The 25,202-nt window shown below is 47.3% G+C and overlaps 1 protein-coding gene across 1 annotated transcript; it reads left to right on the top strand.

The window, feature by feature from the left end:
• The first annotated feature begins 720 nt into the window (after positions 1 to 720).
• IDS (iduronate 2-sulfatase) lies at positions 721 to 18,017 on the top strand. The gene is made up of 9 exons (XM_049767502.1): positions 721 to 860; positions 2,051 to 2,187; positions 2,754 to 2,931; positions 6,768 to 6,856; positions 7,500 to 7,700; positions 8,985 to 9,155; positions 10,884 to 11,010; positions 12,071 to 12,244; positions 13,682 to 18,017. The coding sequence occupies exons 1-9, from the start codon at positions 764 to 766 to the stop codon at positions 14,152 to 14,154; spliced, it is 1,647 nt and encodes a 548-aa protein (XP_049623459.1). The 5' UTR covers positions 721 to 763; the 3' UTR covers positions 14,155 to 18,017.
• Positions 18,018 to 25,202: the final 7,185 nt, after the last annotated feature.

Below are 25,202 nucleotides of genomic sequence, written 5' to 3'. Positions count from 1 at the left end.
GATGGTGGCTTGAATCCCAGCATCCTATAATATGGTCCTCTGTGCCTGCCAGGAGCGATTTCTGAGCTCAGAGCTAGGAATAATCTCTGAGCGCTGCCGGGTGTGGCCCAAAAACAAAAAGAAAAAAAAAAGAAAAGCAAAAATAACAACCTCCTCTGTGCCCACTATTCTCTGCGTTTTGTTATTTATGTTCTGCAAATTCGACTACAATGGATACTGAAATTGCTCAGCTGTTCGAATGCTTGTTCCACGGAGTTGGGGTATTTAGCGAAGAAGTGCGTACAATGGAAGGGTCCTTTGAAAGGAAGGAAGAGGATTTCTCCAAGGATCCCATTGAAAGAGGATAGTACTTTGTCTGAGCTGCCCGGACAAGTGTGGCTTTCTCAGAGAGGGGAAAGGGAGAGAAGGGCTTCTAGAACCGAAGACAAGAGGCAGAAGTGCCCTGCGAGGGCCCTGGGTGGGGGGAAGCTTGGGGAGGTTCCTAGAGCGCACAGCTGCTCTTCCCACCCCAGCAAAGCCAGGAGGGTGATCCGGCCGGGTGGGTGTGGCTACTGGGCGCCTGGCCCCGCCCACTGCGGCCCAGCTCACCCTCTGGCGTCCAGGCCCCGCCCCGAGGGGTGGAGCGGGAGGCACGCAGGCGCGCTTGCCTCGCCTACCGGTCCCGGCGTTGCGCAGTCCGCGTCGCTGTCACAACGAGGCCCGGCGGCGGCGGAGCAGCAACGGCTCCCGCCGCAGCCGGGCACCGAGCTCCGCACCGGCAAAGATGCCGCCGCCGGGCCGGGGCATGCTGCGGCTCGCGGTGCTTCTGGGCTCGATCTGCGCCTCGCTGGAGTCTGCGGCGCCGAGCAACTGGACCACAGGTGATAGTGGTGCCCCGTCCGCTGGGGCTCCCTGCGCCCTTCCTTTGCTCCCGTCCCACCCCGCCTACCCTGAGTTTAGCGCGCTCCTCCGCTGCCTGTCGGTTTCGCTTCCCTTTTCAGGAATCAGCCTTTCTTTGCTCCCGTCCTTGCATCCTTAGTCTCCCGTGCAACCTTTGCCCCTCGCACCCAGCGTCCATCCCCACTCGCACCCAACAGCTTTCCCCGCTCGCATCCAGCATCCTACACACTTCGCTCGCACTCAGCAGCTTTCCCCGCTCGCTCGCACTCACTACCCAGCAATCTTCCCCGCTCGCACCCGGTACCCAGCCTTTCCCCTCTTTCTTGGGTAAAGCGCAAAGAGTTTCTATTGAAAGAAATGTGAAGAAGAGGGAGGGAGAGAGGGGAGAGAAAGTGAGAGATGAGTGTGGAATGAGAACAGAGGGTCCTGGAGAGGGCACAGTCCACCCCTCCCCTGCCCTGCCCCGCTCCAGCCTTGCTCCCTTTCCTTCTTGCACCCACCGTCCTCCCCTTGCACTGGCCAGTCTGTCTGTCTTCCCCGTCTCCCCCTTGCGCACGCCAGTCTTCTTTCGTCCCGCGCAGCAGCAGCAGCAGCTTTCTAAGCACAGTCCTCCCTCCCCGCCTCCTTCCTCTGTGCCCACATTCTCCCTCCTTCCCTCCTACCCTGTGCTCCCGCCACCACTCACCAGGGTCCTTTCTCCCCCTCCTCTCCCCTAGCTCTGTCCACCATCTCTTTCCTTCCCTCCCACCTACACTCCTTTCTTCTTCCCTCCCTTTCCCACCCAGCCTGACACCTTCCCTCCTTTTCCCACATACTCTTTTTCCCCCCTCAAGTTTCATCCAGCCCCCCACCTCCTTTCCTTCCTTCTCCTTTCTTCCCCTTTCTCTCCTCTTCCCTCCATTCCTACTCTCTGTCCTTGGTCCTTTCTTCCCTTCTGTCTCCCTGAAACCCCTCTCCTCCCACTTTTCTTCTCCTCTCTCTGTTCCTCTTGCACCCTCAGCCTGACCCTGCCACTCAGACCTGGGTGGCCTTTGTCTTTGGCTTCCAGAAGTTCCCTGCCCTGGCTGGGTTGTGTGGACTCTCGGGGTGCAGGGCCCACTGAGTAGCGTGCTCTGAGCATGGGTGAGAGTCACCTCCCTGAAGTCCACCTTTCCTCCCCCCACCCGCGCAGATGCCCCAAATGTTCTCCTGATCATCGTGGATGACCTCCGCCCCTCTCTGGGCTGTTATGGAGACAAGCTCATACGGTCCCCAAACATAGATCAACTGGCATCTCACAGTCTCCTCTTCCAGAATGCCTATGCTCAGGTATCTCTGGGGCTCTTGGGGCTGGGTCCCCTTGGGTAGTCTGTATCTGACCTCTCTGGTGGAGGTAAGCAGAGCCTGGCAAGTGGCCGTTGAGAAAACTGGGGTGTCTACTATACAAGAAGTGTGTGCCTTCAATGGTGATATTTTCCCTCTTTAGACAGCATGCTCATGCCCTAGGTGCTGAGCTGGCCTTGCCCATCCTTCCTCCTACCTGCTGGTGCTGACCAGGAAGGGGCACTCGAAAAGTGCTGGTCTTGGGGCTGCCAGCTGGCCCCAGCTAAGGGCCAGCCAGCTGACTTCTCTCCCAGCCCCTCTGGCTGCCCCCTCTCCTGGCTCTCCCATTGTGTGGAGGACTCTCAAATTCGCTCCAGGGGCTTAGTCCTTCCACCCTGCCTGCCCTCTGCTGTCCAAGGGGGGGTATGGACGCCCCATCCTTGGTTGATTCTCAGATCTAAATGACTCAGCTACAGGCTGTTAGAGAGGACTCATTGGTTGCCTGGTTACCACTTAGCTCTTAGAATCCCTTGTCCTCTGAAGACCCTGCCCTCTGCTTCTCTCCTTCACAGCAGGCCGTGTGCGCCCCCAGCCGTGTGTCCTTCCTGACTGGAAGAAGGCCTGACACCACCCGCCTCTATGACTTCAACTCCTACTGGAGGGTGCAGGCCGGGAACTTCTCCACCCTCCCGCAGCACTTCAAGGACAGAGGCTACATCACCATGTCCGTGGGGAAAGTCTTTCACCCTGGTATGATTGCTGGGGTGCAGGGATCCCCTCCTGGGGTCAGCACTGCTCCCTTTATATGGGATAAGACTTCTCGGACCAGACTACACTGCGCCCCCAGAGTGCCAATGGAGTGTGCTCTTCTGAGGTGGCCCATGGGCTCTCGGGCAACTTGGTGACTGGGTGTAGGAAGGGCACTGGACTGGCAAATGGAGGGTGATGGGTGTACACACAGGAGCATGACCATCTTTATGCACCCTAGGAAGTGTCAAAAGTTCTATGCTAAAAGGGAAGGGAGGCCTCCACTTTGGGTGCCCAGGCTTTCCCTGGGGTCTTCAGGGGTCTCAAACTCAATTTACCTGCGGGCTGCAGGAGGCAAAGTCGGGGTGATCCTTGAGTGCAAAGTCAGTAGTAAGCCTTGAACATTGGGGGGTGTGACCCAAACAACTAAAACAAAATAAAACAAAAAAGATTCCTCTAGGGCAGGGCCACAAAATGTTGTACGAAGGGCCGTTTGCGGTCCATGGGCTGCAAGTTTGAGACCCCTGGTTAGACTTTGGCTGACTGGTGAAAACTTGGCAGATTTTCAGACACTGAGGACTCAGTGTCTAAAGTCGGTTAGGAAGAGTGTAGACCAGTACCCAGTCCTGACCTGTCTCCACAGAGCCAGATCACCTGGTCTAGTTATTTTTATTATTTGGAGGTATTGGATGGGACATTACCCATCAGGGCACTATTCCTGGCTCTGCCTTGGGGTGACCCCGACAAGTGTTTAGGGGAGCCCAGGATGGTGATGAGGACTCAAATCAGGGTGGGATGCATTCAAAGCAAGCTCTTTCTCCCTGAACCATGTTTTTGACCTCACCTGCACATCCCAGTGCTCCTCTCAGACAATGCTGAATAGGACTTTTCCTTTTTTGCCACTTGCTGAAGAATTGCAGGGTTATGTGACAGCAAGTTGGCAAAAGAAAAGTGTCCATGAAAGAGGAGAAATCTTTTCTTTCTGCACGGCCCTTGCCTGGGGTGGAGTTTTCTGACTGGAGCTGCTTCTGTAGATGAAGTTTCCCATTCCCTGCAGGGCACCATGGTCACCCAGTGTGATGGGCACATGGGCCACCTGGCACACCCATGGTGGGAAGCAGAGAAAGTGTGCTGGCGAGCGATTCCCATTTTGGCCCTTCCACTTCTTCCAAGCTTGCTTCTCCAAGAAGCAGAGGTGATGGCATATTTCCAGGGCCCCAATCAGTCCTGGTGTGTCTGCCACTAGCTAGGACTAGTGTTACACACACTTGAGTGTGTTGCACCAGTGGGCCCAGCCACTCCTTTCTGGAAGCCACCCAGCTAGCCCAGGCTAAGGGTCATGTTCAGAGGCTCTGAGAAATGAGTGGAAAAGGATAGGACCCCAACCTGTGTGGAAATGAATGGAAATGGATCAGACCCTATCCTAAGTGTAAATGGCAAATTTGGGTCTTGCCTGAGCCTGTTTGCCAGAGCACTGTGGAAGGGAAAGAAATGTGATTCCTGGAAGGGCAGAAATCCAGCAGGTGGCAGATGTGCTTGGAAAAGCCCAGGGCATCAGGGCAGGCCTGAGTAGGATTATTTGACCTCCCCTCTCCTGATGGGACCCAGAAATAAGCCAGGAAACCTCATACCCCAGTAGAAAACAACGGCTTAGCTTGCCAGTCTTGTAGGAACATGATCTTTATTTTCCTTTGGTCCTCATGGAAACAATATCTTTATTTTTGTTCAGTTTCTGGGTCACACCTGGCAATGCTCTAGGGCTTAGTCCTGGCTTTGTGCTTAAGGTTCATTACCGCTGCTCGGGGGGGGGCATATGGGGTCCTGGGGATTAACCCAGGTTGGCTTCGTGTGAGGCAAATGTCCCATCCAATGTACTATTGCTCCAGGCCCTCGAAACATTGGTTAAACTGCTCTGCGACCAAAGCCCTCATTCTCTTGAGAAGTACAGAAATGACCCCAGGTGGGTGCCAGCTCCCAGACCAGCTCTTCCATGAACCCATGACCCTCATCATACACGAAGGAGACTTTAGGCCCTTTAACAGGTCACGGGCCTGGTGATTTGTCTTCAGCCACTTGAGTTGGCAGCCCAGAGGCCACGGGTACACAGGCAGGATTGTATCCCTGTTCTCACCCTTCTTACTGTAATCCTTGGTGCTCACTCTGTTCATTTGCCTGCACCAGTGTCCCATTCCCTCTCTCTGAGCCCTCCACAGGACTTCTTTTCTCACTGCACTTTCTCCCTTTCCTCCTGGCAGTTCCCTCATATCCTCTGCAAGCCTTGCTGGCTTTTAGACACCCTTGGCAGCTGCCCATATCTGCTCAGTACTGTGAACTCCCCTGATAACTAGCACTTCTGCTTTCTACCTTGGGGCTTTTTAAATGCCCCCTTTTAACCTGAGCAGGGAAACTTTTAATTTTGGCTTAACAGCACACAGCGTGCTCAAGGCTACTCCTGTCTCTGTTGAGGGTTCTTAGTTGGTGATACTTGAGAGGCCCTGTGTGGTGCTGGAGTTGGAACCAGGGTCAGCTGCTTGCAATGTATGTGTCCTAGTCTTTATTATCTTTCTGGCCCTTTTAATTTTTCTTTCACCACACGTAGCATTGCTCAGGGTTTGTTCCTGTGTCTACGCTGAAGGAACACTCCTGAGAGTAACTGGGAACCATATGTGGTTCTGGGTATCAAATGTGCAACTCTCTCATCCTGTCTAGGAATTTGGGGTTTGTTTGTTCTTTTTGTGCATGTGTGTATGTTTTTCAGCCATACTTAGTGGTGCTCAGGGCTTACTCCTGGCTCTGCATTCAGGGATCATTCTTGGCTGTGCTTGGGGGACCATATGACTGCTGGGGATTAAACTCAGGTCTGTCACTTGCAAGGCCAATGCCTTACCCTCTGCACAATTTCTTTGGCTCTTTTCCTGAGGAATTTTTATGTGTGGTTTTTCTGGGTATAGAAAATTAGAATAGAAATGGAGTGTATATGGATACTTACAAATTTATTAAACATTTGATTCTGCCACCACATAAAGGGGGTGTTTGTTAAAGAAGCTGTGATTTAGGCCATGGGCAACTGCCCGCCGGCTTCATGTGCTGTGACTTGATCTTCCCAAAGCCTCTGTAAACGGTTGTTTCCATTTCCGCTTCAGGCATGAGCTTGAGGTCTGTCTCACTTACTTGTCTAATGCATAGTTGGCATCGGGCCAGGCAATACCCTTCTCCCTCTTGTGGAACTTGGCCTCCCCAACAAGCCAGTGTCTCTCAGCTTCTTGGTCCCTTGCTCAGTTCCTAGCCAGAGTTGTGCCAAGTCAGGGACCTGGTGGTGCTGGCATGAATCCAGGGACAGCCATGTGCAAGGCATGGGGCTGTCCTGGTACTCTGTCTCCAGCTCCTAGAGCTGGCTCATGGCCTAAGCTCTTGACTTTAGATAGGAGGAAACAGAGGCCCCAGAGAGGAAATGCTACTTCTGCAATGTTTTAGAGAACTGGAATTTGAGCCAACTGGCAAGAAACAACAAATATAACTTCTGCACACAGGTACTAAGAAAATAGAGATGGAAAGAATAGGTGTGGGCTTTTCTGGTAGAGAGGTGGCCCTTGGACCTTACTGGGGGCATGATGCTGTCACAACCAGATGGGGTGAAGCCAAACCCCTGAGTTTCTGGTATTGAAATTCAATAATGAGCCAGAAAACAAAATGCAAATCAATCACCAGCAATGGGTGGGTTTATAAAGAGCTGTCATTGGGGGCATAGAGAGGATTATTGGGAGCATAGAGAGGAGAATTTTATGAATGAATCACCTTTATGGCTAATTCTACAGTTTTCTTTCTTTTTTCTCATCAAGGAATATCTTCAAACCACAGTGATGACTCTCCATACAGCTGGTCCATCCCACCATATCACCCGTCTTCTGAAAAATACGAAAACACCAAGGTGAGTGTGAGCCCTGGAGGCCCGTTCAGAAGAGGATTTACCACTAACCTGCCCCAAGATGGTAAAGATATTTTTGCTTTGGTTTTTGGGCCACACCCAACTATTTAGGGGACCATGTAGGGTGCCTGGAAATTGAACCCCTGTTTGCCACTTGCAAGGCAATTATCTTCCCCTGTACTATGTCCCTGGCTCCTGCTTGGTTTATTTTATTGTGGAATAAAAGTCAGCTTTTGTTGTTGGTTGATTGGTTGGTTTTCATTTTGGGGCCACACCTGGTGGCAAACTCAGGTTACTCTTGGCTCTGCCCTCAGGCTCATGATGCTGCTTAGTGATGCCGAGGATCAAATCCACTGTACTATCAATCATTGCTCTGACCCCAGAGACAGATTCTTTTGATAATTAGTTTCCTTGAATTCATTAGGATCTGGAGACAGTTGAAGCAGAAGAAAGCACAGGGCAAGCATATTTTGGGTTCCTGTTTGGGAAGGGGGAACCCTTCTTCCCACTTCCATATCCCTTCTTCATGGCAGGTCAGTCAGAATGGCCAAGCAGTGTGGCCAAGGGGCGAGTACTAGGCACTGTGTGTGCCATTCCTGGAAGCCACTGTTGCATGTGGAAAGCTCACTGTGTTCTGTTTGGACAGACATGCAGGGGACCTGATGGTGTGCTCCATGCCAACCTGCTTTGCCCTGTGGATCTGGCAGATGTGCCTGAGGGGACCTTGCCTGACATACAGAGCACCAAGCAAGCCATCCAGTTGCTGGGAAAGATGAACGCATCTGCCAGCCCTTTCTTTCTGGCTGTTGGGTACCATAAGCCACACATCCCCTTTCGCTACCCCAAGGTGAGGAGTTCACTGAGGACTTATCCTTTTCAGTCACTTTTGGGGAGAAGTGGCCACTCCTGCCCAGCCTGGAGCCATATGAGTGTGGACGTGGAAATCCCAGATCAGGGCTGAGAGGCTGGCTTAGGCCCTGTCAAAACCTCACTGGAGCAGCCTGGCTCTCAGATGCATGCATCCTTGGAGCTCAGTGGGCAAATGGTGAGTCTGCTGCTAAGATCCTCAGAGATGGATAGAGCTGGCTGCCCAAATCTGCAGTGAGGACTGATTCAAGGGGCACAGTTACAGAGAAAACTCAAAGGTCTCCTTACTACCTTTCCCCTTGACCTTTTCCCTTTCCCCTTTCCCCTTAGACACGGGGCACTCTGTTGCACTTGGAACCCTGAATTTTGCATATACCCCAAATTTCTGAACCTTCTGCAACTAGAGCATGCAGTCTGCTTCTTTGTTTAGGGTGGGGTAGCTTTTTTTTTTTTGTAATGCTCAGGGAATACTCCTGGTACTGTTCAGGGTGGGCATATATGGTGCCAAGGATCACTCCAAAATGAGCCATATGCAAAGGCAGGAGGGTCTTAACTCCTGCCCTCTTTTAGCAACCCCACAGTCTGGCCCCACATCATCTTTTCCTTTGCAGCCTGTCTCATGTTTCCCCTGAGCTGCTCAGTCTCTGGACTTCACAGAAAATGTTCCAGACTCACCAGCTGCAGAGAAACCAGACATTCTGCATGTCTCCATTCTCTGTGGAGGCTGTGAGTCAGGAAGGTTCCAGTAGGAGGTTCTGTGGTAGCCAGTCAGCCTGGAACTTGACACTAGAGAAAGCTGTCCTGGCTGGCTGGCAACATGTCACATGTGTGGCAGGGCTTCTTACTGGGGAGAGTGGGTGCCTGATCAGGGTAGACTGTGGGAGCCTGCCTATGGGTCCCCCACTTTGCCCCCTGACTTTTCCACTTGTGAATTATGCTGGCGGACCTGTCCCAGTCCTGGAGCAGGTGGCAGCTTGTGTGAATGCTCCTTGAGTGGACAGACCTGAGGTACCCTGGGAACTCATTCTGCTGCCCTGAGTTTTTGAGGAACTCAGATGTGGCATGATTCATACTCCCTGGGTGTGGCTTCAAGGTAATTTTGGTAGATGTGCATTGGGAGTGTAACTCTATCTGGGGACTCAGTATGTTGCCAAGGAAATGCATCCACGGCTTGGGGAGAAATTGCTGTGTGAGCTGAGTCTCAGGCTTCTGCGTGTCTTGAGGCCTGATGTCCTGGTGGCTTCTGTGCTCTTGCCCCCCCCAGGAATTCCAGAAGCTGTACCCCTTGGAGAATATTCCCCTAGCTCCCGATCCTCAAGTCCCAGCTGGCCTCCCACCCGTGGCCTACAACCCCTGGATGGACATCAGGGAGCGAGAAGACGTCCAGGCCTTGAACCTCAGTGTACCCTACGGCCCGATCCCTGTCCAGTTTCAGGTACCAAAGACAAGACCTAGCCTTGGAGCAGGCCTCTGGTACCTTGATATCACTGGCAACCCCATTCTCTTTACTTGAAATCATAACTTTCCTTAATCCCTCCTCCTCTCTGTTGCTGGTCTGGCTGCTGGCACCCTTCTCTGTGCAGTGGGGTGCTTGGGTGTGGTGGGCTTGGGGGTTCTGGGAGAAATGGCAGCCCTGTCTGTGCCTCTACTTCCACTGTGGGGGGAATCTGGAGATTGGGCTACAGATCTGGGGGGATGAGGCAGGGATTAGCCTGGGGGAACGTCATTAACTCCTGGGGTCTAGATGACTTAGAGTGGGGAGCCATAACTGTACACCTCAACAGTCTTGGTGAGCTGCAGCACCCCCTCCTATGGGTCAGCCCATGTGGGACCCACTTACTCCTGTCACTCTTGGCATTCATAGCTGGGTACCTAGCATGGCCAGGCCAGGGCACCCTACTGAGCTGTCTGCTTCACCTAGACCATGCAGCAAGGTTCTCAGCCATCCCTGCTCCAGAGTTCTAAAGGGGCACCTTCACTATTATGGAATATTCCACAGGTGCCTGCCTCTCAATTATCACCTGAGGCCCAGGAGGCAGGAAGAAGCCCTGGACTTCATGCTCATCCTTAAAACAAGGGCTGGTTGGAAACTCAGGTCCTGGAGAGTCCCGATGGGTGGATGGAGGCATGGCCTAAGAGCGCATGCCACCAGAGGACACCTTGGTAGTGCTGATGGCTTGTGACGGTAAAGGAGCTTGGTCTTCATGCGTGGCAGGTCTGGGGAGGTGGCTGCTGTCCAGGTGACAACGCAAAAGGCATGGAAAGTTGATGAGCAGTCCAGCTACAAAGGAGCAGCCCCCCTGGAGTGTACAGGCCTGGCATCCCATTCTCCCCCACACCCACTGCTTGGCTTTGTCCCAGGATAGTGCTGGTTGCCTGTTTCTCTTCAACAAGGAAGCCCAGACAGAAAAAGAACCCTGCGCCCTTCATGAAACCTGCTGGACAGGTTTTCCTTGGAACCTTCCTGGTGTTGTCTACAGTCATGGCATGCCTCCCTTTCTCATCCAACATTTTCACTAGCCCAGTGGGCTTGCGGAGCTGGCCATGTGGCCTACAGCAGCTCCCTAGTGCTCCTGGTGGGCCCCTGCCCTGTGTGTGCTTTCAGCTTGAAACCCTGGTCTTGCAGCTTTAGGTACTGCCTCTGTCCCCATTTCATTTTGCTCTCAAACCCCTCAGTTCTGTGTCCTCTAATTTGGTATTACAAGCACCAACCCACCTTGGCAGCCGCTCTGGGAACTATGTCCCTTCCCAGGCGTGCTGTTACTACTTGATCATTTGACCGTATCTTCCTCCAAGTTCCCTGACTTCCTACTCCTGTGCCTGAGACCCCATCTCAGGGATCACTGGGGTATGCACTTCCCCTTTTTTATGTCTAGAGGGCCCTCTCCTTCCCCAAACCACTGCACTCATAGCTGGTCACTTACTGTTCTCTCCAGCCCTTAGATACTTGTCCACATGCCCTGAACCTGGGCACCCTGGCAGTCTTTCCTCCAGCTGAGTTCTTTTTGTTAGGGGCTTAAGTGGGGGTTCTGGGCCACAGCCAGGGGCATTCGGGGATTACTCTGGGCTCTGCCAATTGCAGGGTACAATGCTCAGTTGAAGCCTGAACCTGTGTTGAATATTGAAATTCCAGTCACTCTGGTTTCTCTTTGGAAATTTGCAGAGGAAAATACGCCAGAACTACTTTGCCTCTGTATCCTATGTGGACACCCAGGTTGGTCATCTTCTGAGCACTCTGGACCATCTGCAGCTGACCAGCCGCACCATGGTCGTGCTGACCTCTGATCATGGTAAGTGCTTCCACACTCACGCATACTGCCATGTGTCCAAGCGCCTCCAGTGTTCCTTGAAAGATGCTTTTCTAGTTGTGTGAGAGATTTTGCTCCAGCAGTGCCCTGAGTCTTCCAGAGAGCTTTCAGAGAGCTTTTAAAATCATGTGGTCAGTCCAGGGCTCACTCTCTGCAGAGCTTGTGGTAGGCCCACCTGCTGTTCTTTTTCCCTTTCTTGGTAACTCAGATACATCTTTCATTTGCATCTGGAGCATTTTCAGTTCCGCTTTCAGGTTGGGTCAGAGGACTTTTAGTTCACTGTTTTGTTTTGTTTTGGGCCACACCAGGTGGTGAGTGTTCAGGGCTCACTCTTGGCTTTGCATTCAGGGATCAAACCTGGCAGTCTTGTAGGACCATATGGTATGCTGGGGATCAAATCCTGTTTGGCCATGTACATGCAAGGCAAATGCCCTGTCTCTTGTATTATCACTCCAGCCCCACTTTGAGTTCGTTTTCGAAAGATTCCAAACAATACTGGAAGAGCTTCCCCTCAATCCCCTATTCCTTATCAGCCCATCCCCCAGCCATGGCACCTCACGTCATCTCTTCCATAGCATGTCCTTACATTTTCCCAGGGTGGGGACATCTTCTATTTGAAAGAAAAAACTTGGGCTGGAGGGATAGTACAGTGGGTAGCACAGTTGCCTTGCATGCAGCCAACCTAGGTTCAGTCCCCAGCATCCCATATGGTCCCTCTGGGCCCTCCAGGAGTTATTCCTGAGTGCAGAGCCAAGAGTAATCCCTGAGCATCACTGAGTGTGGCCCTAAAACAGAGAAGCTTTCAATTTGAACAATTTTCAAACACACCCAAGGATAAAATAAGGCCAGTCCTACTGATTTCATTCTCTCATCCCACCACCCACCTACATAAAGCCCAGACTTTAGCATTATCATTATTATATTATGATGATGATGATGATGATGATGATGTTCATGAAATTCAATGGCGTCTAAAATGCAAGGCTGCAATGATGCAAGGGTGGGATTCATGGTGTCCTGTTCTATGCTTTCTGTGTACCAGGCTGGGCTCTAGGGGAACATGGCGAGTGGGCCAAGTACAGCAATTTCGATGTGGTGACTCGTGTGCCTCTGATGTTCTACGTGCCTGGAAGGACGGCGCCACTTCCAGGGTCAGGCCAGAAGCTTTTCCCTTACATCGACCCTTTTGATCCTGCCTCGGAATTGATGAAGCCCGGTACACAGTCTTCTGGGGGGCTGTGGGTCGGGGTGAATGGTTTCTTATTTTATTAGCAAAGCACATAGTGAGGTCTTCCCCTGGCTTACCCAGTCCATTTTCCAGCTTGGTACTGGCCCAAGTCTCCTAACTAGTTACACTTTTCCATTCTCTCTCAGTTAGACATCGAGGAAGTAATAGAATTGAGCCACAGGACACACCATTTTAAAAATCTAAAACAGTCAAAATGAGTGTGAAGTGCAGGACTTGGATGTTTCAAGCAAGTCCAGATATGTCAAATTTGCATATGACATATAACCTCATGCCTGTATCATACAGTTAAAAGCAGGCACAAACAAAAACTTATAAATGAATATTAATAAGTAGCTGTATTCATAATTGGCAAAAGGTGGCAGTATCCCAAGTACCACTCAGAGGTTAGTGGATAGATATAATGCGATGCTTCGTATTTATTATGGAATAGTATTTGTCCTTCAAAAGGAAGGAAACTCCAGGACTGGAGCAATAGTAGGTGGGATATTTGTACACCAAGGAGACACTGATTGGCTGGGGCTGGAGGAGACAAAAATTACAGCAGGGGTCAACCACAATAGACCAAACCTGGGGCTGGAGTGATAGAACATGGATTGCACACTGCTAACATTGGTTTGACCCCCGGCCACCCTATATGGTCCCCTCGGCCTGCCAGGATTGATCCCTGAGCACAGAGCCAGGAAATTGGCTCTGAGCATAGCTGAGTGTGGACCAACCTTCCTCTGAAAAAAAATCTAATGGAAGGAAATTCTGGGCTAAGCTACACAACATGGATGAACTTTGAGGACTTTATTCTGTGGAAAACAAGCCAGATACAAAAAAAATATATACTTTGAGTCCACTTACACGAGCTTCTTAGGATCATGCAATTCACAGAGACATAAAGTAGAATAGTAAGGGGGTGTGGGAAAGATCAAATAAGGGGATGTAAGTGCTTAATAGGAACAGAGATTCAGTTTTGCAAAATGAAAATCATATTGAAGATGGAAAATGAGAGTATGTTTGTTAATCAGCTTCATTCTACTGACATTTGCAATGACCATGATTCCCCTGGTAAATAATAACATTATTATTTGTACTTGTCCACAATGTAAAAGAGACAGATCAATCAGAGAAATGGAGAAATAAGTAAGCTCAGGGTTATGACTGAGACTTCAAACATAGACTTTTTGCATGCATAGCTTTTGATTTCTTCTGGCAAGCTGTTCTACTTGTGCTTCCAAAATGCCAGTCATTTCAAGGGCACCTTCCATTTACATCTTGCAATGGGCTGAGGTGCTGAATGATCCTAACATTCTTGTGAGGAAAATGCGTGGAAAAGAGGATGACTTCTGGGGACCCAATGGGCCTGGCAGAGACTGATGCTGTGTTCTAACTTTTTCTTCTGCTTACTTCCTGTTTCAGGCCGGCAAACTGAGGACCTGGTGGAACTTGTCTCACTCTTCCCTACACTTGCAGGCCTTGCGGGCCTTGATGTCCCCCCTCTCTGCCCCATCCCCTCATTCCACGTTGAGCTGTGCAGAGAAGGCCAGAACCTTCTGGGTCATTTTCAGTTCTCTGACTTAGAAGAGGATTCACCCCTCCATGGTAACCCCCGTGAGTCTGTTGCCTATAGTCAGTACCCCCGGCCTGCAGATACTCCTCAGTGGAATTCTGACAAACCCAATCTCAAAGATATCCAGGTCATGGGCTATTCCATACGCACAGTAGATTATCGTTATACTGTCTGGGTTAGCTTTGATCCCCATGACTTTCTGGCTAATTTCTCTGATGTCCATGCAGGGGAACTGTATTTTGTAGACTCAGACCCACTGCAGGATCACAACGTATATAATGATTTCCAAAGGGGAGAACTTTTCCGTTCCTGGATGCCTTGAGTTCTGCCGAGCACAGAGGGCATCTCTCATTCCCACTATGAGATAGCACTATTGCTGATTATTTTGTAATTATCTAAAATACTGCAATCAGCTTGGGGGGGTTAAACAGATCTGTCAGGCATCAATAATTTGTCCTACGAGTATGGCTAATCAAGCCTCTGATTTAGTCTTTGTCAATTTGCAGCTAGTCATTGGACTGAGTCCTCTATTTCTTTTTAAATTTTTTATATAGTAGTAGCTTATTTCTTGCCCTGAATAAGTAAGTGCACAAGCTAAACATGATTGTGGCCGAATAGTAACAAAGTCACAATTGTAGAGTAGTCAAATACTTTATTTGTAGAATTTAGTGCATTTCAAAAAGTAATCAAGTATCTGAGTTTTTGTACCAAGGTCTGTTTTTTTCTCTTTGCAATTTTATAAGATGTCTTATTTAGCTCAGTATAGTCAAAAGGTCATATCAACATACAATATTATCCATATCAACATATAACCCAAGTTGTTTTCCTTAAAAAGTAAAATGAAAAATTCTAGATGCCAGGGCCTTAAAGCCTTAGCTTTAATTCTTATTTCTATGATGATGAATTTTCAAAATTGAAAGAGGAAATATGCATCAAATGACAAGGTAGACTTCTTTTGTTATACCAGATAGTGATGCTCAGTGAACTGGAGACAGAAAGTGTATGGGGAGTCCAGTTAAAAATTTTCAGAGACTTTTTGGACCAAATAATTGGTTCACAAATTATAGCATCCTTTAGGGTAAAGTCTAGGTATTAAAAGGCACTGTTACTTTCAGTGCATAGTATCTAAAGATGCAACTAGACCCATGGATGGAGTTACTCATCATTTGGTCAGTGTTCTCCATATCTAAGGTGGTTTGATTGCAGACCAGCATCCATTTATCCAAGAGGCAAAAAAACCCAACTTTTCATTGCTATTAAAGACATTCATTTTTGAAGTTCTAAAGTATTTTGAAGGTTGTGAAAACTTATTAAATCTCTTAGAATGTAGTTCTGGACACTCTAGGCCATTTTCCTTCAAAGGGATGGGATACTCACAGTTCATTGACAAAGTGTTGAAACAGAATATCAGTGGTCACCTGGAGAGTCAAGTGTTTTGTAAGTAGTCCTATCTAATGTAGTCTTGCATCAAAGTGAGTAGTTTTTATCGATTCTCTTAAGTGCTGCTTTAGTGTTTAAATGTTTGTGATACAAAATACAGCAAGTCTATTCAGTGTAACCCCCTAAAGGCAAGATATTATGTTGAAATATTGATTCAAATTAGGAACATATCTGAATAAAACATTTATTGTTTGTGAAACAGCCCAAGATGGAGGTTTATATGGTAGCACAAGGACGGAACTGTGAGTGTGTAATGAGGATTTCGACTGAATGGGGAGTCCTAGTCCTCTCTTTTGTTCATGAAACTCTCCAACCTTTTGTAAGTGTCAGACTTTATACTGTTTCCTGGAGCATTTCTGTGTCCTTCCTCCACTTGTTGCTCTTACCTTGTTTTAACAACACTCTGTAAATGCCTCCTGACAGCCTGTCAAGATACTTCATTTTCTCTTCTTCAGTTTTAAGACAGGCTTTTGGTTCACATCCACTTTTCACTTTGCTTTGTGTTGAGTCCAAAGCAGACATGCCACTATTGGGTGGTTTTTTTATTTCTCACTATGTCTGGAACCTCAGTTTTAGGATCAAAAATCTACTGCTTCTGTGCTTGCTGTGGTGTGAGATACAGCGCCTGAGAGAGTCGGTTAAGTTGCCATTCATCTGTGAGACTGAAGCTGCTCCTCTTGTCTTAGTGTGTGGGCATAACCTCAGAAAACTTTGATTTTCCTTAGGGTGCCCTTTTCCTTGACTTCTGTGTATAAATCCTTCCTTTGAACAGTGTGGGTTGTGCTTCACGTTGAGTAGTTTGTATTCTTCTAACACCTTTCATGTGTGCTGGTTGCTCTTTGTGTTTTTGACCCTGAACCCAGTGGAGCACTATCTTTATTTCTCTCAGCCCTACTTTGGGATGAGCAGTTTTCTTCTGTCTTGCTGACAGCTAAGCTGACCACATTTTTCATTTTCACAAGCCTTAGCAAAGTCATATCTTTCGCTGCCTCACATAACCTGCTCTGATACTACTGAGCTGAATGTATTTGTTAATGGCTCTTCACTTTATTTCTCAAAAGCCCCATATTACTATGTAGTTGAAAGCAGACCTAGTGATCCCAGATATTTGTAGTAGCCCAAGTTCCGTGGCTCACAAGCCATAATGGAGCATTAGGACTACTTGAAGGGCATCGTCCACTCCAAGGTTTTAGTTTAGCGGAGGTGGGAGGGCAGCCTTGAGGTTCTTGGCTTTCCTCCCACAATTTGAGAAACAGTGCCCATCATCTCTGCTGTCCAATAGGGTCGCCACCAGTATAAATGATTCTTGGAATAGAAATGAAGGCCAGAGATGGAACTCTGTAGAAGAGCTCATGTTCCCCATGTTTGAGGATCTGGGTTAGATCCTTGAGTGACCCATAACAATGATAGTGAATGGAAATAAAACAAACATTTCAAAAGCAGAGTATCGGGGTCAGAGAGATAGCATGGAGGCAAAGGCGTTTGCCTTGCATGCAGAAGGTCGGTGGTTCTAATTCTGGCATCCCATATGGTCCCCCGAGACTGCCAGGAGCGATTTCTGAGCGTAGAGCCAGGAGTAACCCCTGAGCACTGCCAGGTGTGACCACCCCCCAAAAAAAGCAGAGTCTCAGATGCCCTTGCTTGATTTCAGGTGGTCATCCTCCGTGGTAGCCAGTGGTCACCCCTTTGGACAGCACATGTCTGGAACCTTCCCAGAGGGAAGCTTGATTGTGTGGAGCTATCCTGGATGTATGCTGTGTGAGCTGGATCACCTTGTTCATGGGTATACTGTCCTAGTCAGTAGTAGACTGTCAGTAGACAGTCCCTGTCAGGAGTTGAGGGTAGTGTGTTCCCTTGAAGAGAAGACAGGGAGTTGCTCGAGTTCTCGCCTCTTCCCTTCCACTCATCACCATGGTCCTTTCTCCCTTTTTCCGAGTAGGTTACCTCCCTTCCATTTTCCTCCCCCGTTCCTAAGAATCCATGTGTCTTCCTGGAATTCTATTTAATCCTGTCCTTTAATAACACCGATAGTGCCTACTACTGGGTCTACACAGACCTTTGCTGAGCAGTCAGAGTCTTCCCTGACTCCACAAAGCCCCTTCCCCCGGCTGACCAGTTGACTCTGGTCCCTCCCTCTCCTGGCCAGTCCACCCTCCCTCCCCCCCATAGGTTGTTCCTTCCCCACTCTATCATCATTCATGATCATTTCTCATACCTGCACCCCCATGGGTGAGAGGCTGAGGGCTTGAGACTTTGGACTAGATACTAGGATGGAATGAATGGCACTTACTTTCATGAAGAAAATTTTTTGTCTTTCATCTGGTTCTAAAATGAGTATTAAATACGGGAAAATTTGAAGTGGAAAATGTAGGATCCAGGGAGATAGTACAGTGGGGAGTGCACTTGCCTTGCATGTGCATATGCCAGATCCGGGTTTGATACATGGCATCCCATTGGTCTCCTGAGCTTGCCAGGTGTGATGCCTAAGTGGAGAGCTTGGAGTAACCCATGAGATCTGCTGAATGTGCCCACTGCCCCAAAAAGGAGAAATTGAAATTTCAGTGAACAGTGAGAAACTATTTTATTCTAGATACTTAATATCTTGTCTTTTGGGGGATGTAAATTTTTTGCTTTGCTGTGATCATCAAGATGCTTTGTCATGTGATTTTAGATTCTTTTTATCTATTTCTAGAGTGTTACATGTGATTATCAATGACTTTTGCCAATACAATATATTGATGGTAATATGCTTTATTATATTACATTATAATTTCAGCTTCTTTTAGTCACTGAAAGTTTGGGTCATTTACAAAATTATCATAAATAAGGGTGTGCTAGACAACATTGTGAATGGAGTGTTTTAATATATTTCATATTATTTCCTGATGGTAATATTTCACTGCTACATTATCAAAAATTTCATTCTGTGCACTCTCCACTCTGGTGCTGCCTTAGGGTAGTGAAAGTGAACTTAAAACAAATATACACATAAAAATTATACAATAACAGAATACAAAATCTATATCCCACCTGAACATAATATTTGGAAGTTGTATCCGGTTCTAGCTTCTAATTCTTGGTTTATTAGTTTGAATATTGATTGTTCTCTCTGTATGATTCTTGGACATTTATATATTTACATTTTGCTTATGGTTTTTATTTTCTAAAGTGACCAGTTTTCTCTTTTCCCATGTGATTTTTCTCCTTTTCCTGTTTAACAGAGACCCTTTCCCAATCTTGAAATTAAATAAACTTACATTTTTTCCTTTACTTTCTTTTAGTGTGATTTTATACTGTCTCGTTCTTGCCACCCAACTGTTGTGGGAAATTATAAAATGGAAGGGCACTCCCAGATGATTGTCAGAATAAAGGCCACCACCCAGAAGATAGGCATATTAAAGGCCACCCCCAGAAGATAATCAGCAGATAGCCACTATTAATGTGTGTGTCTTTGTGCTCTTCTCACTTCCTCCCACATAGTCCAGATATAACATTTTTATCTTTAAGCACAAGAAATCTATCACATATATCTAGTGTCCCATGATCCAAGATAACATGCACATGGGTTTTTATGTCATGGACACTTGGGTTGTTTCTACCTTCCTACTCCTGTAAATAATGCTGCTATGGACAAGGTATAGAAATAGTCAAATCTCACCTCTGAATTATTCTGGGTACATCCCCAGTCTCTACTAATCTTAAATCACTTGAAAATTGAGGTATGTGCTGAGAGATAAACAAGGAGACTGGAGGAGCCTTTTTTAGCTAAAGAAGGCAAGATTCCCCTAAATGATGACAGGCTGCCTCGTCTCTATCTGGGACCCCATCACTGAGGCCTGCCACGTTCCCGAGCCATTGGTCTCATTATGTGAATAACTCTGGGTTTTAATTCCCAACTGACTCAGCCTAGTTCAAGTTCTAGATACAGGCTCTAACTATTCCAGAAGTCTCTTCAACTTTCACTTGAGATCTGAAGGTCCCTTTTGGCATTTGCCCATCCTTAGTTATGATCCATTATCATTTTGGTCAGAGCTTACTCCTAACTCTGTTCTCAGATGTCACTCTTGGAGGGCTTAGGGATCATATGTGCTGCCAGGGATCAAGCCTGATTTGGCTGTGTGCATACATGTGCCCTTTCTGCTGTGCTATAGCTCTGGCCCCAAGTATGGAACATTGTGTTTGAACTTTGTCAGTTTTGTCTCTTCAATCCCTATACACTTGGTATCCCTTTGTCTCACCTGGATATCACTCTTCTGCTTGAGAAAACTTGAAAGTAACACAGCTGTTATGATTCAGTGTTTTTGGAAGGTCCAGAGTGTGGCCATTATGGCTGAGAGGCCTTCCCTGGACATCGAAACTCTTACTGGTACCCTTGGCCATATGCCAACCAGATGGGCAGAGACCATTCTCTTCTCCAGTGTCTGTGGAAATACAAGAAGTCCCATGTGGGAAATGCACACAGAGGACTCATCTTGGAGGAGGTGCAGATTTTTGGCAGCAATTCCACATTACTGTCAGCAAGCAATGGTTCCAGTAATCAAAGAGTGGCCTTGTTTGTTTGTCTGGAATTTAGACAAGGGTTGAAGTCAAGTGCCTGACTGGAGAAAACTGGGGCTTGGGGGTAACCCTGGATGAAAGTTTCTGGGAGACCTGTGGAGGGGCCTATATGGCCAACAGCAGGCAACAGAGACTTCCCTGTCATCTGGAAACAAAGGCTCAGGTCTAGGAGAGTGGTCTGCACCCACTGGCTCAGATTCTAGAAAGGTCAAATCCCACTGGTCTTCTGTCTTGGTTCTAACTGCTAGTCTGTAAACCAGTCTACAGGACAGGAACTGGCCCAAAGGGGTAAAGAGGTGGAAGAGCTCAAGTCTTTGGCATTGGCTAGGAAGTAAAAGTTCAGAGGTACACAGAAGAGTTAAGGGCATGGAGTTCACTGGCTTTGCCTTTTTTATATTTGTAAAAGTCAGGGGCTATGATTCATGCAGGCAAGAGAGTTTGGAGCAGGGCTAAGGTTGACACTTCCAAACCCTTGCCTGAATTTATTGTCGTTTTTAGCTATGTTTGGGAAAGAACATTTTGCAGGTAATTTATATTCCAAACTCATTATTTACTTAACTGGTTTTATAAATCCATCTTTTCCACACTCTAGAAAATGAATGTCTTGTATTTGGGTTAAGTGCAGCAGGACCTATTGTAGGAATAAATGATAGGAAACTTGTCGCTATCATGGATGCAATTATTGCTGCTACTTCAGGGTGGCCTGATACCGCTTTTAAGTCAATGAAGCCATTTAACGGACATGGGATTTCATGGACATAGTTTGCCTCCTTAAAGGACCCAGCCTGTCAGTCTTTTCCACTCCTTGGGAGGACAGAGCCAGTGGGTTCTGTGATGTACATCTTTTTTTTTGGGGGGGGAAGGCGGGGGCATAACCAGTGGTACTCAGGGCTTACTCCTGGATCTGTGCTCATGGATAACTCCTGACAGGCTTGGAGACCATATGGGATACTGGGAATTGAACCCACGATGGCCACATGCAAGGCAAACACCTTCCCCATTGTACTATCACTCTAGACATTGAGTTGTGTTTTATTGGGAGGGGTCACACCCAGCAGCGCTCAGGGGTTACTCCTAGCTCTATGCTCAAAATCGCCCCTGGCAGGCACGGGGGACCATATGGGATGCAGGGATTTGAACCACCGTCCTTCTGTGTGGAAGGCAAACACCTTACCTCCATGTTATCTCGCCGGTCCCAGAGTTGTGTTTTTAACATCAGAATTGAGTTGCATGAGCACATAACTGCCTCTGGACAGTGTTAGTTCTTTCAATTTCCCCTGAACTTAGAGATGTTCCTGGGGAGGCAGGTGAAGGAACTGAGATTCATAAGAGCAGCCACTTCAAGAAGGATCTCGTCTCCACGGAAAATGGATGGAGTCATAGGGGTCTTGGGGGTCCCAGAAGGAAAGGTTGTCATTCAGTGCCTTGACCTTCTAATGCCTCTATAAGCCTTGGTTTACCATATTTTTTGTACCATAAGACGTACCCCCCCAAAGTGTGTCTTATGGATTGAATGGTTCCCTTGAGCTGAAGCCTGAGTGCAGGGGAGGAGAGCATCTAAAACTATGTGCGTCTTATGATCAGTTGCCTCTTATAGAGTGAAAAATGTGTTATTTTCCCAACTTTCCTTTTCCATGGCTTAGAATAAAAAATTTTGGAGCTTGTTTGGAAGTTCTAGAAGGGAAACACAACTATCCATATACTTTCTACCAAGAAACAGTCTGTCTCTACTCAGGGAAGCCTATTCTGTTCTAATAAGCATGCAGTTCCAGGAAGAATGATGGAAGAATATACTTGATGGACTTATTCAAATCAACTGAATCCAGCCTATCAATTGATGGGATGATGGATGTTGCAGTTAGATTGCCCTCATCATAAATGCATATTTAGAAGGCATCCCCCAAAATGCTTTTTCATTTTGAGAGATGAAGTAAGGACTTTGGAAAACAACATTGATTTCCAAATAAATTTAGACAGGCTGGCAGGTGTCCATGGCTTGAAGCAAGCAAGGTAGGTCTGATAGACTAAATTGCTCATTTGCTCATCTTGAATAGATTGGACTTCCTGTGGAGGCCTATCATATTGTGGGAGGATGAGTTGAAGGAGGATCACTAAACTAGAAGAGAAAGATATGGGCAAATGTAGAGGCTGGGGAAGGGGTGGGATAGAGCATGGCACTGTCCTGAAATCCCTGCAGAGCCATCATAGATAAGAGAGATTGGACACTCACAGGTTGCCAACGGGAAACAGGGGGATAGATGGTGGCTCAGGGGGAGGTTGAACTTCCTAACAGTAACTTTGTGATGGGATGAAGTGGCCTGCTCCAAGGTGTGGCAATCCTGTCACCAAGATGTATAACATGGCCGAGGCCTGTGCCTCTCCAAAGGTGTGATTCTTCCTTTGGGGCACTTGGTCTGGAGTCATTTGAGGTTGCTACAACTTGGCAGGGGGTTGCTATCCTCATCAGATGAGAGACTCAGGAGGATGGAAAGCAGACAACCCCACAACAAAGAGATCTAATCTCCAAAGTAGGTAGGTAGGTAGGTAGGCAGGCAGATAGATAGATGATTGATAGATAGATGATAGATAGAGATAGATAGATAGATAGATAGATAGATAGATAGATAGATAGATAGCAGCCAGTACAAACCTCTCTGGTGTGACTTTTAGGACTTGGGAAATACTTATTAGATGACTAAAATGCAGTACTATGTAAGGTGAGTTAATGTATTTTTGCCAATAATATTGAAAATACCTTAATTTTGTACCCACTGCTTTCTTTTGTTGTGGTTGTTGCTATGTCTAGGGATCTCACACTTGGTTGTGCTGTGCTGAGGGTCACACTTGTTGCAGCTCTGGGATCATAATGGAAGTGCTGGTATTGTACTTGGGACCAAGCTGGGGATTGACCTTTTGACTCTGCACATGCAGGGTAGGTGTTTCTCACAGAGCTACATCCTGGGACCCTCTTGAAAAGTTTTTTCAAGTAACTGGAAAGATTGCATGGGGATAAGGTGCTTGTTTGCACTCAGCATGCCCTGGTTTGGTTCAATCCCTGGTATTGTGTATGTTCTCTCGAGCACTGTCAGGACTAATCCCTGAACATAGAGCGAGGAATACTCTCTCAGAAGTGCCAAGTATGGCTCAATTGCACCCCTCACATTCCAAGTATCTGTCAAGAAGGCAAGGAGCATTCAAATGAAGATTTTTAAAACAATAGAACATGTTTCTATGGTGGGAGTTGATTGCTTGTCTCCTTTCTTCTGGTTGGGAGTAACTCTCAGCTCAGTTCCTGCCTCTATGGAAAAGGAGTTTTATGAATTAGACAATTTCATCATTTGAGCAAACTGTTGGACTCCTCCCCAATGGTTTAGATATTTATCATAAAAGTTTTGAAAAATACACAAAAGCAAAACGAAGAATTTACTCTGCTGGGAGACACTGGAATCTTATCCACACCCAATTTGCTTTTTGCAACCCACAATACATCCTGCATGTCTCAGCTTGTTTAAGAACAAGCTGATCTGAATCATATATATGTGAGCATATATCATTGTTGCCTGAAAGATACAAATAGAAGCTACTGAGTTTTCCTCTCCCATGATGGCCAAAAATGTGAGTACTTTGACCAAGGCAAAATCTTCTCCTAGCTTTAGTCTCATAATCCTACTGGCCAAGGTATCGGGAAAGTCCTGCATTCCTTGAGGAGCTGACAGCCCATGTAGGTCATGTTGATTTTACCTTACCTTTTAGGGTACCCTCTACCATCCTGCTCTCTTGTCTCCCTATCCGCCACCCCATGCCACCAGCCTAGAGACCAAATCTTTAGCTGCCTCCCTCTCATCCAATTGGCACCTCATCATTATGCATATGATCTTTGGCAAATGCAAATCTGATGGGGTCTCTGTAACTTCCCATCAGTATGAAGAGCAGCCATACAAAACTTACTTGCCCTTGTTTTGACTCCTAGTTTAACTTCAGGGTTCGCTTTGTCCTTCCCAGAGGCATCCTTCTTAGACCAGGTCAGATGGTCACAGGCCTATCCCCTTAACTCACTTGAACTTTTGCAGTTATTGCCTTAGTGATATTTCCCTGGTAAGACCCACAGGGACATAGTTTGTTCATGGACCACTGACTTCCAGCTCTCAGAAACATCGTAGCTAATATTTTGGGGGTTAGCACCATCCTTGCTTACAAAGATGACATTTACCCTATAATTCCCTTAAACTGGTTGTGCCCAATTTTGTTTCCTTTTTCTCTTTTTTAGTGTCGTGGGGATACCCACTGGTATTTTAAGGTACTCCTGCTATGCTCAGGGGTCACTCATATGGCTCAAGGGACCATGCTGTGCCAGTGACTAACCTTGGGGCTTCTGGATACAAAACCTATGATCAAGACCTTTGAGCTACATCTCCCAGACCATGATTACATTTCTTTGCAGAGAACACTGAGTGGTTTTCTTCGTTTGTTTGTTGTTGTTGTTGTTGTTGTTGTGTGTGTGTGTATGCATGCATGTGCACCCTGGTAAGTACCAGCATAGTCCTAAAGGGCTCTCCTGTCAAAATGGAAGTTCCAGGGCCAAAACACCTGTTGAGACCTTGGCATGGTTTTGGCCACCAACACCAGAAACACCCAAGGTCCTCCACCTGAGAACACTCTCATGATTTTACGCCAGGTAGGGCACAGAGTTCACTTGCCACCATCAAAGCTTAATATACCAGGGAGTGGGGGCTGAAGCTCACTAAATAGACAGTTTTGCCCTTCTAAAGCTTGGGAAGCAGGATCCAGAGACACTATCCTATAGGAAGAATCCATGCTAGCAAGTCAAAGCAGCGAGATTTCCTGGTAGCAGGGAACTCTGCAGCACAATGTGGTGTCATTTCTGCTATGACTTGTGGCATGCTTCTTGGTCACCTATGTCCCTACCTGTTTTTAAGGTTCAACATTACAGCCTTTCCTGGGATTCTGGGGGAAAACAAACAAACAAACAAAACAAAACAAAAAACCAAACTTTTTCTGCTGATGTTAACTAGAGTCAAGCAAGTAACTCTGGCTAAGTTAATGTTTGTATATAGAAATCTGGAGCATCTCAAAAACAACTCATTACTTCGGGTAGTGCTTTCCTGGTAGTGGAAGGAGTGAGGAGGCCCTGACTTTGCTTCCCTGTACTGTCCACAGGCAGTGTAATCTCGATAGCACTGGAAGGGGTTCCCCAGTGACCTAAGTGCAAAGTTCATTGCTTCACCACCACTGTGTGTGGGTGTCAAACCACCTGCCTATTAACTCTAGTATGCATGTGAGCAAGCATCTCAACCAAGTGGGTGACCTTCCCTTCTCGGTCATTATGACAGTCATAAAAGGAAAATAGAGAAG

This window comes from Suncus etruscus, chromosome X (genome assembly GCF_024139225.1).
Source record: "Suncus etruscus isolate mSunEtr1 chromosome X, mSunEtr1.pri.cur, whole genome shotgun sequence".
NCBI classification, from domain to species: Eukaryota; Metazoa; Chordata; class Mammalia; order Eulipotyphla; family Soricidae; genus Suncus; species Suncus etruscus.
This window is presented reverse-complemented; position numbering and strand designations above follow the sequence as displayed.